Source organism: Mya arenaria, chromosome 5, assembly GCF_026914265.1.
Source record: "Mya arenaria isolate MELC-2E11 chromosome 5, ASM2691426v1".
Taxonomy (NCBI): Eukaryota; Metazoa; Mollusca; class Bivalvia; order Myida; family Myidae; genus Mya; species Mya arenaria.
The window spans coordinates 59,254,706-59,272,574 of record NC_069126.1 but is presented as its reverse complement, the minus strand read 5'-3'; the positions used below and the strand labels follow the sequence as shown (position 1 = coordinate 59,272,574).

Genomic DNA, 17,869 nt, shown 5'->3' with positions numbered 1-17,869 from the left:
TAAAATAACTTAAAATGAATGAATGCAAATAGCTAAATAAATGTTCAAAAGTTAAATTAAAAAGACATGTAAATCAAGCTTAATGGTATGTGACCGCTTAATCCAATGAATTTATACTAAAATGGTATGTAAGCTTTCAAGTTTAATCTAATTCGATACAAGATGCTTCAATATCGGAAAATGTTCGAATTGTAAGCTCGAAATAATGGTAAACATGGTTATGGTGTCCTTTGCCACATTGTGAAATACAGTTGTATTATGTGTTTTTTTCAGGTTGAATATCAATTTAAACGACAATGCGGTGATCTCCATTTTCAAGTCGAAGTACAAATGGGAGCTTTCTTTAAGAATTGATCTCAAAATACGTTAAAGCTGCCATTGAATTCAAAATAAGAATATTTTTTATCTTAAAGTGCAAAGCAAAAGCCCATAATTAGACACTTTAACAGTAAAAGCCAAGCTAACCATCGTTTAGCATAGGCTTCTTAATGCTCGAAAAGAGATTTTATAAGAACACACTATAATGCTCTCTAATTCTTTACGTTGGCCTGCGGGAGCAACTGCATTGATAACTTCGGTTTCACTTTTTTATTTTTTAAATAACTCCGATTTTAAAACAGTTATCAATCTTGAATTACATATGCCATATATGCTTAATGTAGCATTTCCTGTCGCCGTTTTAAGTTGTAGAAATGTCGAATGTAAACCGATTATGACAATACTATAGAGATGCACTTGCAAGTCGTGGGAAAACTACGTGTCAACAGAAACGTGTTTGGTCACGTTTTTTGTTGCCTTTCCTAAGGTCAAATCATGTCGGATTTCAAATTTGCGTATTATTGAATGCCAAAACTGTGTTGCTTTCAACAAACAGGATGTGTCGCAGATCGTCCAAGATCTGGCAAACCACGTGTAATTAACGCAGGAACGGACCATTTCATAACATAGATGCTCTAGTACGGCATGGGGTAACGGCATTAGTAATTTTACCAATTTGGGACAACCTCAACAAACTTTATGACAGGCCGTATGTTAGACAAATTATGATACGACATCATGCCATCGAGTGGCTCGTTTATATATCATGAACATATTTGAAACATGTTACCGTGAACGACCCAGATATGATCCCCTTTGAGCATACAAGGTGAGCTCAAAGTGTCGACATTAACAACATGCATGATATAGCAAACGCTCTTAATTAGAAATTGAATAATATTCCTTCAGACGTCATAAGACGTTCTGTTCGGTCGATGCGCAAACATATTCTGACGTTTATCAGAGGTGGTCATACGCGAAATTATAATAAAAATCAACCTTAGAGCTCATCAATGGAATCACTTAAATCTGTATGTCTTTCTTGAAACTATATGTATGCAGCATTATCTATGGCTTAAGCATATCAAATGTCACTTAATTTGTAAGTCATCTGAACAAAAATCACAAAAAAACACTAAGTAGAAACTATCTTCCTCTCAACATTTTGATATCAAACATAACACATTTATCACAGAAACAATATATTAATACGTTACAAAAGTAAATAAATACTTTCGTGGCACTCTGGTATATAAGTTAAATAAAAAATGCATCCATTTAATATCAAGAATAGAAGTGAGACCCAATGTGTAGACATCTTCTGTGATGACACATGTGATGCCAAGTAAGAGATCATGAACGTCAATGTCAAGTTCGCTATTATTCACTTAAGAATATTGGCTCTGCTCAATAATTTTAGTTTAGTTTGAAATACATAATGTCGATGAAGCTTGGTTTTTAGCGAGTTTCATTTAAGATGTACTTTGGGGTTGTATTTGGATCTGTCGGGTAAGGTTAGTGTCAACGTATTCTTTAAAACATCTTGAGTTAAAATGTGCTGATGGAACTAGACACATTTGAAAACGTATGAAATGGTTTAAAGCGCAAGTACAGTCATAATCAAAGATGTAGTTGTGACAAATAGAAAATATTTCTCTGGTTTATAACTTAAGTAGGGGTGTGTTTATTCACGCAATTAAACTTTAAATAAAACAGGCTCATGCGAAGATAACCATTGTATTGCCTTGCCGTGTTTGGGTTAAGGTAAAGGTCACTGTAACTAAAAATGAGTAAAATAATCAATACATTGACGTTTTATGATTAAGTTTTGACTTAGCCTCATATTGGGACATTAAGCGGGATCATAAATGGGTTGCTTTTGTAAATGTCTAAAAACAATTGGATCGTTTGTCATCACAGCGCCTGGTTGTACTTCGGATGGTCACTTGACTGTTGGGGTACTACCAATTTGCCCACTAGGTTTCCCTAGCATAGCACTGGTCTAGTTCCCCTTATAAAAGATTGAAGCTCTTCCCCTGAAGTTCATTATATGTCCATCTTCGTGTTATTCTAGATTGCTGCACTGTCGGTTTCTTAGCCCTTCAGAAAAGTCCCAGTTTTCTATCCAAAATCGTTCGGGCAGTGTCACAGGTCAGCAGTGAGTTGTTTTCCGGCTACTACACAGGACTTTTCCGAGTTGATTGTTTTATTTAGCCAAAGTCAATGTTGCAAAGTTTTGTTTAGCTTAAACGCATTAATAATTGTGGAAGATTATTTCTAGCTTACATACATAGGATTTATGTTTGGTTGAAAGAAGCTGAAGGCCAATGCGTATGTTTTAATACCTAAACTGTACATTTGTCACGTGACCTAAATTTACAAATTATTAACCTGGTTACGTCCCTATATGGCGTTTAAAGTTTGCATTTGTATTACGTCGAATGAGGCGGACGCGTGATATTGTTTATGCTAAAAACATGTTTAGTTAAGAAGATAAAGAGAACGACGATTCAAGTTTAACTGTCTGGTTAAGCTGCTAGAAATCGAGAAAAAAATCATTGGTAAAATCCTGGTTTTTAAATTCTCATATGCTGTACTTGTTTACTCAAAGTATAAGTTGGTTTGAACATTTGGCATTAACGTAAACTTGTGTTATCCCCTTTACCATTTGAAATGTATAACGATGATGACCTTATTACAAATCGATTGTATTTAAACATCACCAAAATATTCAATAACTACTTAAATGATTTTATATTTTAAAGGTTTTGCTGTATAATCGAGACTGATTATATTATTAATAAGCAATAACAAGAGTGTTAGACGATTGCCTCAGTAAATATTAAATACAAGTATTATTTTTAATACGGACGCCTTTGGGCTACCTAGTTTTGTGTCATTTATTAGATTGTTGCCGTTAAGCAAGTTAAAGATTCATTGACGTATTACAAAACAGAAATAGGTTATCACGTTTATTTTTTCCTTATACTGTGGCAAAGTCAAAACACCCAATCTTAAGCCCGTAGCCGTAACAAGCAAATTGAAAGTTCTATTTGACACATTATATGGAATAATTCAAAATTGAGACTGTCACAGTAGAACACATCGTCACCTTAGTGCAAGAACGCAATATCTGCTTCTATTTCTTCATGCAGTTATTGAGTTCTTGCACTAAGGTGACGACATGTAAATTCTGATGATAAGGCATTTAAGCTATACATTCAAGGATAAAACTTTATTGCTTAACTTAAATACGATTGTTGTCGTCCATAATTGCTGCCATAGCAATGGTATTTGCACAAGGACTCACGAATTTATTGATGTTTACGTGAAACATATCCCAACCAATGCACTCCAGAATATCTAAAGTGATTACTGAACTAGCTTGACAGCCATAGGTGTATGTGTCTTATAAAGGTATGTTATGTTATGCATAGGTTATTACTGTTATTTAATTTGTCATAATTGAAATATACGAGGAGAAACCATAAGATTACATAAACGTTACAGTTCATCTACGGCGAATGGGTCTTATCAAATAAGCTAAGAACAAAAATGAAGAACACATTTTAGAAGTTTCTGACTATGTTTCTATCCATTTCAACACATGATTTAAATGTCTTCGTAATAGTTATATAAAACTAAAATTAAAATAAAATCGGTTTGGTCTGGTTATATTTAACCCCAATGGTATTTTTAATTGGTCACTTCCGACTGGATATACATTTAATATTTACTGTTTTGATATCAGATTGTCGTTCGGACTGCTTTAATTATTTTTCTTATTATTAGACTTGTTTGTTTATTTGCTTTCATTTGGTATGCATGGTAATGTATTTTAAAGAGGCACCCTTATTTCAGTTTACAAATCTGTTTCTTAAATGGATTGATAAGGGATGACATCAATGTTGTATTGGTGTAAGCTTAAAAAAGGGGATCGTTCCTGTTATTGTTGTTTTTAATTCAGTTGCAACAGTCAACGCACTTGACATAAACAAGCAGACGTATGTAATTACAATAAATCAGATCGCATATCCTTGATACGTGAGTGATACGGATATCCTTGTACAAGTGAATCCGTTTTTGCCTGATAAATATAAGAAGCATTCAATATGTTGTAAACAGTGTTAATAATATTGCTCACACATTGGTTTATTTTTATATGGATACCTTATTATTTACACTAAATTTATGTGTTCTTCTTGTTGTGGCTGATTATGCTCATGGTAAGTAACCACTGTATATTTTTTAAGACTAGGTCTTGAATCATAGGAACAACAATACTAATAATTACTAAAATTACTGTACAGCAGTTTCGTTGATTAATTTACTCCGATTCGAGGACTGATTGTTGGTGCTCCTATATACTATGAGGATTGAATCGAATGAATGACAATACTTTTAGTACAGTAGGTTTTCAGTTTCTATGTACTATGAAGATTTAATCATACGTTTTTAATAATATCAAAATTCAGTAAATTCGTTGTTTTTATATACACATGAAATTGAATCTAGTTATAGTACAGCAAATTTGATGTGTTTACGTTCTATGAGGATTGAATTATATAATTATAATAAGTCTAGTAGAGAAGTTTTGATGTTTGCTAATTAATCTGCGAATTGAGTCATAACTGCTTGATGATTTGACGTTTGAAACATAAGGTTACCCTTTTCCTAACAAACGGTAAACTTTGTTTATTATCAAAGTATTCTTTATTTAAACATCAGTAAATATTGATAATAGCAACTCTTTATTGACATTCGCTGTTTCAAGTTAACAAACTTTATTCATAATAACACATTCAAATGTTCACAATTGGATCATAAACACGGATTATTTTATGGGTAACATAAATGCAAAATGAACACGATTGTAACTACTGGAATTTAAACGTCTCTCCTAAAAACAGGTGTAAACAAAGGTGTAAGTTGTACGAGAGAAAAGCAGTGTCACTGTTTTTGCTGGATAAAATAATACAAACCACCTTTAGTCCACCTTTCAATATCATCAGAAGGGCAATAACAGAAGGGTCATCCACAACAAAAAATAAGGTAGTGTCATCCGTAAAAAAAGAAAATGAGATCGTATTTCAAGAACAATTTCATTGATGTAAATATAAGTAAACGCCAGGACATCAGAAGTGAGGCTGGTGGGGCACCCCAGCAGATGTTGTAACGGTATCTGACTTATTTCCAGACAGAGCAACGTATTCTTGTGCTAAAAACAGTAATCAACGAAATAAGGATCGGGAAATGGCACTTTTACGAAGCTTGAACTCAGGAAATCGCTGTTATGTAAGAAGAAAGAATATATATTTATGCAACATTCTTTCTAAAGCCTTGCTAAAAATACTCAAAAAAGGATATCGGTCGGTAAAAACCGACGTCTTGATGATCAGACTTCTTATAAATAGCGCATTGATGAGCATCTATGTGTCGGTACTTAATCGGAACGATTAGAATAATTAGATAGGTCTTAAATAGGCTGCGATATTTCGGATGCAAATGTCCTTTTTAACTAAGTTTTTAACATAATCGGGTCCAGTTGCCTTACCGGGTGTTATGATGTTTACGGAGTTGAGAACAGCTTGGCGGGAGATACAAATGTCTAGCTATGAAGAAACTTCAGAATCAATAGAATTCGGAAGAGGTATTTTCGATACATTAAAATAGGTATGACATCGGAGGAATATTTTGGGATAGTTTGCCGTACAAGTGTTTGATTTAAAAACAGTGCCGTCGTAAATGAAAGATGGGAGGTCTTTAGATGTAGTTTTTGATAAGCAAAATTATTTATAATTTTCCAAATTTCTGATAGAGATATGGTACTTTCCCGAAGTTTAGAGGCCAGATCTTGGGCTTTTATTTTTTCGAATATCTTTAGAACTGCACTCTCACAGATTTACCGTTTTGATAAAATTATTACTTCTTGTCTTGGAATGAGTCAATTTTTAGTAAATATTTGCAAACCAGTGATACAAGACTGGTGACAAAAAAAAAATGTTGTCATAACGTTCAATCTGTAAGAGTGCAGATTTAAGAGCCATTTCAAATTTGTAACTGGCCAAAAGACCTTCAAAAGAACGTTTTTCAACTTCGTTACGTTTTCTATAACGGTTTTCTAGAAATGCTGGCACTTCGTCAGTGTTTGGTTGAATAATTTCAGAGTACATTATTTTGTAGTATATAACTTCTTCGTTTGAAATATGTTTTACTCCTCTTATAATTTCATCGTTTACTTTAAATTTGTTAACCGTGTTTCCTAAAACACGTTTTTTCTCAAGGTTTTTATTGTATTTATCATGAATAGATTTGGCGCTTATTCCGTTATTAAACCGTTCACTTGCAACTGCGTTATTTCATCTAACTTTTGTTTCTTAACTATGACATTTTCATAATTTGACAATGGTCTGTTGTTTGGACAAGGATTGTGGACATTACTTTTTAAATAATTACTATGTTTTCTGATATTAGAAAGTAGTCAAATTAACAGTGCATATGAGATGTTGTGTTCGATCGTCATGCATATTGTAAGTTATGTGAGTGTTTGTATATATATATATATATATATATAGTGTGTGTGTGTGTGTGTATTTACCGACTATTAGAACTCTGCCTTCAAGTAGTATTTAATCTCCGGTAAGCATGTAATAACACAATTCTATAAAAGCAGTTTACTATGTAATGAATCATAAACTTAACAACTAATCCAGTACAGCAGTGCTGGTGTTTCTTTAAACTATACAACTTAAATTATAAGACTTATAAGAATCATAATACAGTAGCTTTGGTGTTTCCATATAATCCGAGGCTTTACTAATCAGGTTTAAAATAACTCCAGTACAGCAGTTTCCGTATATATATATATATACATATTCCGAAGATTGAATAACAATATTAAAGTAATAAAGTGCAACAGTTTTAGTTTTTCCTTAGTTGTTTGGGTTTAATGCATATGAATCACACTAGTTTTGGTACAGAAGTTTTCGTGTTTCTAGAGGCTCTTGGGATTGAATTGTATGAACGCATTGTATGAATCATTATTTAACGCACCATTGTAGCTTATTAGTATCTTCCATGGCCGGTCGTGTAAGATAGGTGTCATCCTAACCCGAGAATAGGGTGTTATGCGGAAACGAGGTTTAAAGATGATTGGGATGAAACTATTGTACACGAATGGCCAACAAAGGCTTTTTTTAGTTAAACAAAATCATGTAAGCATGTATTTTTCACTGGAAATGTTCTATACGTTATGAAAATATTTCGTGTGTTGATATGTAATCATTGTGGTTGTCATAGATATGCGTGCAGTGATTCAAAATGTGTAAATAATCAAATCGCTCTTAAAATAATTCTGAGGACAGTACAAATTTGTTTCTTTTTCCTCCATCTGAAGCGAGAAATGATTTATTTGGATTTTAAAAACGAAGGTTTTTTTTAATTAAACAAAATCATGTTAGCATGTATTTTTCACTGGAAATGTTCTATACGTTATGAAAATATTTCGCGTATTGATATGTAATCATTGTGGTTGTCATAGATATGCGTTCAGTGATTCAAAATGTGTAAATAATCAAATCGCTCTTAAAAAAATTCTGAGGACAGTACAAGTTTGTTTCTTTTTCCTCCATCTGAAGCGAAAAATGATTTATTTGGATTTTAAAAATAACCATAAGATAAGGTTCCATACGGGTACTTTTTTATCTTTAACCGCGATTTCAGCATATAAGAACGTTATGTTAGTAAGATACATCTTCAGGTACTAGGAATGTCGCCATCGGTAAAACAGCTTCAATGAGTAGCAATCACCGAGAATACAAATGGCTCGCCCAAACAGCGGTTGATGGTAATGTCGGGAACAACTCTATGTTGAGCGATACGTGTTTTCACACGACTAAAGAGTACCAGCCGTGGTGGAGGGTGGACCTACATCAAGACTACTATATCACTAGTGTCGTTGTTTATAACCGACTTGACTGCTGTGGTAAGTGTATACCACTGTACAAGTATCTTAATAAACTACTTAATAGTATCTGATCAGTTATATCATTATCAATATTCACGATGAATCAATAGGAACTACATTAATAAATGAAGTAGAGTTATAAAGGAAACATGTTCCTGCTTAAAGGCACAATAATCGAGACTGAACATATACTTACTGAGTAACATACAGCGTCGACAGAAAAGACACACACATTATCATTTGTTGATGTTACCGCCTATTAAGCAGAGTTAGTGAACACTTAGTGAGTAATAACTGGGGGAATCAACCGATTAGTGAGCACAAGGCCTCTATCATTAGTTTGATGACCAACAAACATGGTGAGTTAAAATACTATCCTGCCGGGAACCATTAACAGTGGGCATAGACTTAAGAAGACCTTTCAAAATGCATGAATTTCATTCATGTCAGTTTGCTCAATCGAGCATTTCAATTAAGCTTGAAATTTGTTTCTGTTTTACTCCTTAGACCCCCATATATATTATCAAGTAAACAAGTTGCTTTTAAATACAAAAAAATCGTTGCGGTTTCGGGCACTGGACTTTCTTTACGAATTATAATTTACATTTGTAGCAAACCAGGCACGGAAAATTAAACTGACAATCGGTAAAAGTTTGGACTCTATGAGTCAGGCTGGACACCTAGATGGCGGGTTCACCACTACCCATACGTTCACCGTTGACCCACCATTGGTAGGACGTTTCGTGCAATTGCAGCTATACGGGATAACAGAGTTTTTCCATCTATGTGAGGTAGAAGTCATGGCATATCCCTCAGGTGATTATACAATAGTTCAATATGCTTTCACAGGCGAGACATATTTTACTTGGTAAAACCCTCATCTTGATGGCGGGTTTATGCTGATCACACTGATCTAGTGTCCAATACTGATATGAAGAACTACAGAAACAAGTCAAATAGTCGTAAACTTAAACATAAACTCCGTTAAATGGCACAGGGCCAAGGCCAACAACATTGAACAGTAACAACACAAATATCTTCAAACCGGAAACCAGGAGCAACAATTTAAAATTCCACTAACAACACACAACATCCAATTATATATAAAACTAGGAGTATTCATCAAAACTGGCGTCATTGCATACAGTTTGGTTATAAATGGTCAACAATTGATTGAGAAGTTGAAGGCCATCAGAACGAAATACATAACATACAACTTGAAAAAGCATGAGTTGTGACACGGTAATTAATCGATAATTGATACAAGCATAGTATATTTATAAAACATGGTTACTTCTCTATAAGTTTAACTATTTATTTTCAAGACCAAGCTAGTTTGCTTAAATCTCAGACTGATTTGTGCTTAAAAATATTCTTATTCCGTACCATTAGAATACCTATTATATAAGTATTGCGTTTTATATCATTATATTTAAGCTACACTCTCACAGATATATCATCTTTACAAAAAAAAAAATATTTTTTATCTTGGGAAAATTAAAATTTCTGCCTAAATATTTGCAAACTAATGATATAAGATGGCTGACAAAAAATCAAGTCGTAGATTTTCATATTTCCGTTCGAAAATTAATATTTTATGGCTTAAGGTATTAGCCATGTAATAAACTTCGTGAAACATCGAGTAACATCGAATTATATCGCCACTCGCCGTAACAGATCGCGACGAACATCGGGCGTATTCGGCCTGTACCGGATGTTGCTATTTTTAGAAACAGAAGGTATTTCCCCGCTATTCATAGGTCAATAATGGAATTTATACATCGTTGTATTTGGAAACTCGGTGATGTTTTCTCATGAATATACGTTTAAAATAAATAAACATTAAAAGTGCACGCTGACAGTTGATTACGATACATCTAACAATTTTAGTCATTTCAGTAAAACATGGATTATAAGTGAATTATACGCGTAAGAGAAGATTTTCTGTCGAAAGAAATAACTGTCAACAAACAGCGTGAAACTGGGATATTCGGATATTCGTATCAAAGCGCTATGAAAGTAAGTATCATTGAGTAGTTTTGTACGTTGATGTGTTCAAAAGCTTTGGAATTCTTAAATTATTTGTATTAGCTAAATGTTAAGACAACATGTTCATATTTGTACATGTACTTATGTACCAGGTACATGTTACATATTTTACATGTACTTATGTACATGTTACATATTTTAATATGTAATTATGTATATTATTTATGTTTATGATATGAGTATGTAATCTTTTATTTGATTGTGTTATCTTAGAAAAAATATTAGACTGAAAATTGTGTTTAAAAATGATGTGTTTTGGTACGTGCCCAATTTTAACATACCCATTATTTGTTTACAAAATGCATATTTTTATAATTAACCTGTGAGGAAAAGTTGTACATGTTTTGGGGCTTGAATCCACGACTGCTTGGACACTTGCGACATACATTAAAAATGTTACATTTGCTTGGTGTAGGTCTTGTTAAAACCCCAGACTGTCGTGAATCATTATTAACCATACATGTATGCACAACAACTACACACCCCTTACTCTTGGCTTATACGGATAGTGCAGAATGTATAGTACTTGTGCATTTGTATTTTACAGACGTAGTTTCTGCTGGTTGATAATCAGAAGTATAATTTCTTTCAGGCAGGAAAATGACTAAATATTACTAAGTCAACAACACTGGGTTATGAAGAATTTCAGTCAGCATTAAATACTATGTTGGATCCTTGAGAGCGGATTTGACAGCCATGTCTATACACAAGGCAGTCGCATCTGATAAAGATGATGTGAGTATTTGATATAAAACACATTTGACTTTGTTTTTTGTTTTTATAAACATACTGTATTCAATAATCAAGTGGTGGAGGTGGTGATCAAGTGGTTGTGGTGGTTGTTGTGATGATGATAATGATAATGATAATGATGATGATGATGATGATGATGATGATGATGATGATGATGATGATGATGATGATGATGATGATGGTGATGATGATGATGATGATGATGATGATGATGATGATGATGATGATGATAATGTTTGATAAATTTAATAATTTTCTTTATATATACATGTATGTATCAGCTTGTTTTTGCTTTTTAAATAATGTCGAGAAATATCAAACTGTTTATATTTTATTTTGTATATGTATGGAAGTATAATTATCTATACTAATTAGTTAGAAAGGCTTTAAAGTACAACTTTTTTCCTTAACAGCACTAAAAATTCTAGATGGGTTAAGTACCTGAAGGGGCATGAAAACCAAATCAGCAGTGATTCAGCATTGAGTAGATACCATCTGTGCACACACTTCAAATACAAAACGGATGGGAACAGACCAAACTTCAAATGTTAAGGAGAGAAGAATTACTGTGAAAAATCTAAATGTTAGTATAACAATGACAAAATAAAGGTTAAAGGTTCTTTAAAGTGTGTATAACGCGGCTAATACCTTAAACCGTTACTAACAGTTTAGGGAAAATGCATAATAGATCATATTTTGAACTTAAATATAAAGTTCAGCAATCAAATATTTTGTCAGCAGTCTTATATAACTGGTTTCCATGGATTTTCGCAAAATATGGCTCGTTCCAAGACAAAAAATATATAACAAGTTGTCAAAACGTTCAATCTGTGAGAGTGCAGCTTTAAGGACATATAAAGATAACATGGTATTCATATTCTAAAACAGTCACATTTATTTATTCAAGACAAAAACCACAAGAACGTTCTTCTCTTTGGATTTGATAATGCCTGCCGGTTTCAATTAATCATTTTTGATTTGAACACCGAAATTGGCTAAATCCTTATTTAAGCTTAAAAGGTATCTCTAATAATTGATGACGTTCTACATTTTACAAAGTTGCATAGTTTCTATAATGAAAACATCGACTCGGACTGTTCATAGATTTACGACATTTTTTGAAAAACATATATTTTTTTTTCTTTAAAGATATTAAGAAATAAATTTATGTCGCGAACATCTTGTGATATCCAGATATAACCAGAGCCATGCATACAAGGCATAATCTTAATATTAGTATCCCAGTAAGTATGCACAACTTCAATTAAAATAACTTTCCTAAGAGTGACAATCATTAGAAGCTTGCAGTAATTTGCAATGAAACATATTTCATATATTGAGACAAAAAAGATATACCCGACTGAAATCTTCAACTTCTCTAAGAACCATACATGTATTAGTTATCTTATATGCTTCCTGTAAAATTCTTTCTGTATATTGTAGCGACCTACTTTATTAAAAGTCAGGGACATGTTGGAGCACAACACACCCCGAGTTGAACGTTTAACTGTTTGTTGTGTATTTTTTGTATCTTCGAATCATGATTATCAAACAAATGTATAGTTATCAGATAACAGTTTAAGTTGCATTGGCTCTCAAGTTTTCTATAGTTGGTTACAATTACTTATCTATCGTTAAATCAACTTGTACTTCATGTGAGGTCAAACTACAAAACCTATTGTTTAGGTTAAATAGTAGTATCAAACATTATAAACCATTTCCTGTTTGAAAATAGCCAAAAATGTTTTGCTATCGTTCGATACCAAAGAAAATTGAGCTTGAGCTGCCAGTTCGTCTGGACTTAGTGTTCATAACATTTTAGGACTAAACAGTAGACCCATGAGTTTAAAGAAGGTACCATTTCTTATACTTTAGTAAGGGTCGCAATTTCTAAACATAATAAGTTCAGTATAATCAAGGTTTACCTCCAAATCTGTATTTGAATAATAGTAAGCAACGACATCTGCAAATATTAAGCATATAATATCTGGTATTTTATTAAGTTTGAAGATGCAAGAACCACAATTCTCCCGTAAAAGGGCAGATAACGCATTAATGTATATGGCAAAGATTGTCGAACTTGTATTATTCCCTGTCGTTTAGCGATATTACATTAAATGACCAGGTATACCTGTTTTTCGAGAATGATTGGATAGTTTAACGTGGTTAATATGCCAAAAGCTTTACGAAGTCTACCTCTAGAAAGTAGAAGCACTTCCGTTTCTTGAAAGATATTTCTGCTTCAAAGCCGAGCTTGACTCTTATCAATCTTACTGTTGTTTTCAGCCCAATCGCCTTTTATTAAAGACACCGGAAAATATTTTGTACATGGAAATAGGCATAGATATTCTTACGTGTAGTTTGCAGGTACAGTTTTAGGTCCAGATGTGTACACATGACACACACCCAAGACTCAGTAACAATGAAAGTTGGCACAATGCTATCAATTAAATGTAACAAACAATGGTCTAATGAATTATGAACAGATGAACAACAACAACAACTACTACTACTACTACTAGTACTACTACTACTACTACTACTACTACTACTACTACTACTACTACTACTTCTACTACTACTACTACTACTACTACTACTACTACTACTACTACTACTACTTTTACTACTACTACTACTACTACTACTACTACTACTACTACTACTACTACTACTACTACTAATACTACTACTACTACTACTACTACTACTACTACTACTACTACTACTACTACTACTACTACTACTACTACTACTACTACTTTTACTACTACTGTTACTTGTACTACTACTTCTACTACTACTACTACTACTACTTCTACTACTACTACTACTACTACTACTACTACTACTACTACTACTACTACTACTACTACTACTACTACTACTACTACTACTACTACTACTACTACTACTACTATTACTACTACTACTACTACTACTACTACTACTACTACTACTACTACTACTACTACTACTACTACTACTACTATTACTACTACTACTACTACTACTTCTACTACTACTACTATTACCACTACTACTACTACTACTTGTACTACTACTACTACTACTACTACTACTACTACTACTACTACTACTACTACTACTACTACTACTACTACTACTACTACTACTACTACTACTACTACTACTACTACTACTACTACTACTACCATTACTACTTCTAAGAAAATTTCAAAGAACATCTCTATATATATGTTAAAAACTATAGCACGCTAAATGCTAAGTGTTTTTGTGGAAATAAAGAGCTCGTAATATTAGCCAGATACATCTACAGGTACGTACAATGTCGCCACTGGTAAAACTGCTTCACAGAGCAGCAACTTCAGTACACTCAAATATCACGCATCAACGGCAGTTGATGGTTATGCCGGGGACAACCGTTTTGCCAGCGATTCGTTTTTTAGTACAACGAAAGAGTACCAGCCGTGGTGGAGGGTGGACCTACATCAAGACTACTATATCACCAGTGTCGTTGTTTATAACCGACTTGACTGCTGTGGTAAGTGTATACCACTGTACAAGTATCTTAATAAACTACTTAATAGTATCTGATCAGTTATATCATTATCATTATTCGCGATGAATCAATAGGAACTACATTAATAAATGAATTAAAGTTATAAAGAAAACATGTTCCTGCTTAAAGGCACAATAATCGAGACTGAACATATACTTACTGAGTAACATACAGCGTCGACAGAAAAGACACATATATTTTCATTGAAAGTTGATGGTACAGCCTATAGGGCAGGGTAGTGAACACTTAGTGAGTAATAACTGGGGGCATTAACCGATTAGTGAGCACAAGGCCTCTACCATTAGTTTGATGACCAACAAACATGGCGAGTTAAAAGACTACCCTGCCGGGGACCGTTAAAGGTGTGCATAGACTAAAGAAGACCTTTCAAAATGCCTAAATTTCACTCATGTCAGTTTGCTTAATTAAGAATTTGAATTAAGCTTGGGATTTGTTTATGTTTTACTCCTTAGACCCCCATATATATTATCAAGTAACCAAGTTGCTTTTAAACACACAAACAATCGTTGCGGTTCCGGGCACTGGACTTTCTTTACGAATTATAATTTACATTTGTAGCAAACCGGGCAAGGAACATTAAACTGACAATCGGTAAAACTTTAGACTCCATGAGTCAGGCTGGATACCTAGATGTCTTGTTCACCACTCCCCATACGTTCACCATTGACCCACCATTGGTAGGACGTTTCGTGCAATTGCAGCTGAAAGGGATAACGGAGATTTTCCATCTATGTGAGGTAGAAGTCATGGCATACCCCTCAGGTGATTATACAATAGTTCAATATGCTTTCACAGGCGATACATATTTTTCCTAATTACTTGGTAAAACCCTCATCTCGATTGCCGTTTTATGCTAATCACACTGATCTATTGTCCAATACTGATATGATGAACTATAGAAACAAGTCAAGTAGTCGTAAACTTAAACATAAACTTCGTTCAATGGCACAGGGCCAAGGCCAACAACATTGAACAGTAACAACACAAATATCTTCAAACCGGAAACCAGGAGCAACAATTTAAAATTCCACTAACAACACACAACATCCAATTATATATTAAGCTAGGAGTATTCATCAAAACGTGCGTAAAGAGTCAACTGTAAATGTAGAAGTCATTGCATACAGTTTGGTTATAAATGGTCAACAATTGATTAAGAAGTTGAAGGCCATCAGAACAAAAAACATAACATACAACTTGAAAAAGCATGAGTTATGACACAATAATTAATCGATAATGGATACAAGCATAGTATATTTATAAAACATGGTTACTTCTCTATAAGTTTTACTATTTATTTTCAATAGCAAGCTAGTTTGCTTAAATCTCTGACTGATTTGTGTTTAAAAATATTCTTATTCCGTACCATTACAATACCAATTATATAAGTAATGCGTTTTTATATCATTATATTAAAGCTACACTCTCACCATCTTTACAAAAAACATTATTTTTTTGTCTTGGGAAAATTAAAATTTCTGCGTAAATGTCTGCAATCTAATGATATAATATGGCTGACAAAAAATCAGATTGTAGATTTTCAAATTTCCGTTCGAAAATTAATGTTTTATGGCTTAATCCGTTACTAACAGTTTAGGGAAAATGCATAAAACATCATTTTTTTTAACTTAAAAATAAAATTCTGCGATCAAATATTTTGGCAGCAGTTTTATATAACTGGTTTCCATGGATTTTCGCAAATAAATGGCTCGTTCCAAGACAGAAAATTTATAAAAAGTTGTCAAAACGTTCAATCTGTGAGAGTGCAGCTCTAAGGACATATAAAGAAAGCATGGTATTCATATTCTAAAACAGACACATTTATTTATTCAAGACAAAAACCACAAGAACGTTCTTCTCTTTGGATTTGATCATGCCTGCCGGTTTCAATTAATCATTTTTGATTTGAACACCGAAATTGGCTAAATCCTTATTTAAGCTTAAAAGGTATCTCTAATAGTTGATGACGTTCTACATTTAACAAAGTTGCATAGTTTCTATAATGAAAACATCGACTCGGACTGTTCATAGATTTACGACATTTTTTTTATCAAAACATCTTTAATTCTCTCTTTAAAGATATTAAGAAATAATTTTTTGTCGCATCTTGTGCTATCCAGATATTACCAGAGCCATGCATAAAAGGCATAATCTTAATATTAGTATCCCAGTAAGTATGCACAACTTCAATTAAAGTGACTTTGCTAAGAGTACCAATTATTAGAAGCTTGCAGTAATTTGCAAACATATTTCATATATTGAGACAAAAAAGATATACCCGACTGAAATCTTCAACTTCTCTAAGAACCATGCATGTATTAGTTATCTTATATGCTTCCTGTAAAACTCGTTCTGTATATTGTAGCGACCTACTTTCTTAAAAGTCAGGGATATGTTGAAGCACAACACACCCCGAGTTGAACGTTTAACTGTTTATAGTGTATTTTTGTATCTTCGAATCATGATTATCAAACAAATGTATAGTTATCAGATAACAGTTTAAGTTGCATTGGCTCTCAAGTTTTCTATATTTGGTTACAATTACTTATCTATCGTTAAATGAACTTGTACTTCGTGTGAGGTCAAACAACAAGACCTATAGTTTAGATTAAATAGTAGTATCAAACATTTTAAACAATTTCCTGTTAGAAAATAGCCAAAAATGTTTTGCTATCGTTTGATACCAAAGAAAATTGAGCTTGAGCTGCCAATTCGTCTGGACTTAGTGTTCATAACATTTTAGGACTAAACAGAAGCCCCATGAATTTAAAGAAGGTACCATTTCTTATCATTTAGTAAGGGTCGCAATTTCTAAAAATAATAAGTTCAGTATAATCAAGGTTTACCTCCATATCTGTATTTAAATAATAGTAAGCAACGACATCTGCAAATATTAGGCATATAATATCTGGTATTTAATTAAGCTTGAAGATGCAAGAACCACAATTCTCCCGTAAAAGGGCAGATATCTCATTAATGTATATGGCAAAGATTGTCGAACTTGTATTATTCCCTGTCTTTTAGCGATATTACATTAAATGACCAGGTATACCTGTTTTTCGAGAATGATTGGATAGTTAAACGTGGTTAATATGCCAAAAGCTTTACGAAGCCTACGTGTGGACAGTAGAAGCACTCCCGTTTCTTGAAAGATATTTCTGCTTCAAAGCCGAGCTTGACTCTTATCAATCTTACTGTTGTTTTCAGCCCAATCGCCT

At 33.2% G+C, this 17,869-nt stretch overlaps 1 protein-coding gene across 7 annotated transcripts in view; it reads left to right on the top strand.

Annotated features, from left to right (window-relative positions):
* Positions 1 to 4,413: 4,413 nt before the first annotated feature.
* LOC128233680 (fucolectin-2-like) overlaps positions 4,414 to 17,869 on the top strand; it is a 26,653-nt gene continuing 13,197 nt past the window's right edge. For 4 of the 7 annotated variants that reach the window (XR_008260748.1, XR_008260747.1, XM_052947476.1 and 1 more), the window contains exons 1-5: positions 4,414 to 4,544; positions 8,078 to 8,302; positions 8,897 to 9,100; positions 14,388 to 14,612; positions 15,210 to 15,413. Coding sequence is in view for 4 of the 7 variants with exons in the window: in XM_052947476.1 (XP_052803436.1) it covers positions 4,481 to 4,544; positions 8,078 to 8,302; positions 8,897 to 9,100; positions 14,388 to 14,612; positions 15,210 to 15,413 (922 nt within the window). In the remaining 3 variants the exon portion in view is untranslated. The remainder of the gene's footprint in view (positions 4,545 to 8,077; positions 8,303 to 8,896; positions 9,101 to 14,387; positions 14,613 to 15,209; positions 15,414 to 17,869) is intronic. The other 3 variants (XR_008260749.1, XM_052947479.1, XM_052947478.1) reach the window with 1 other exon arrangement.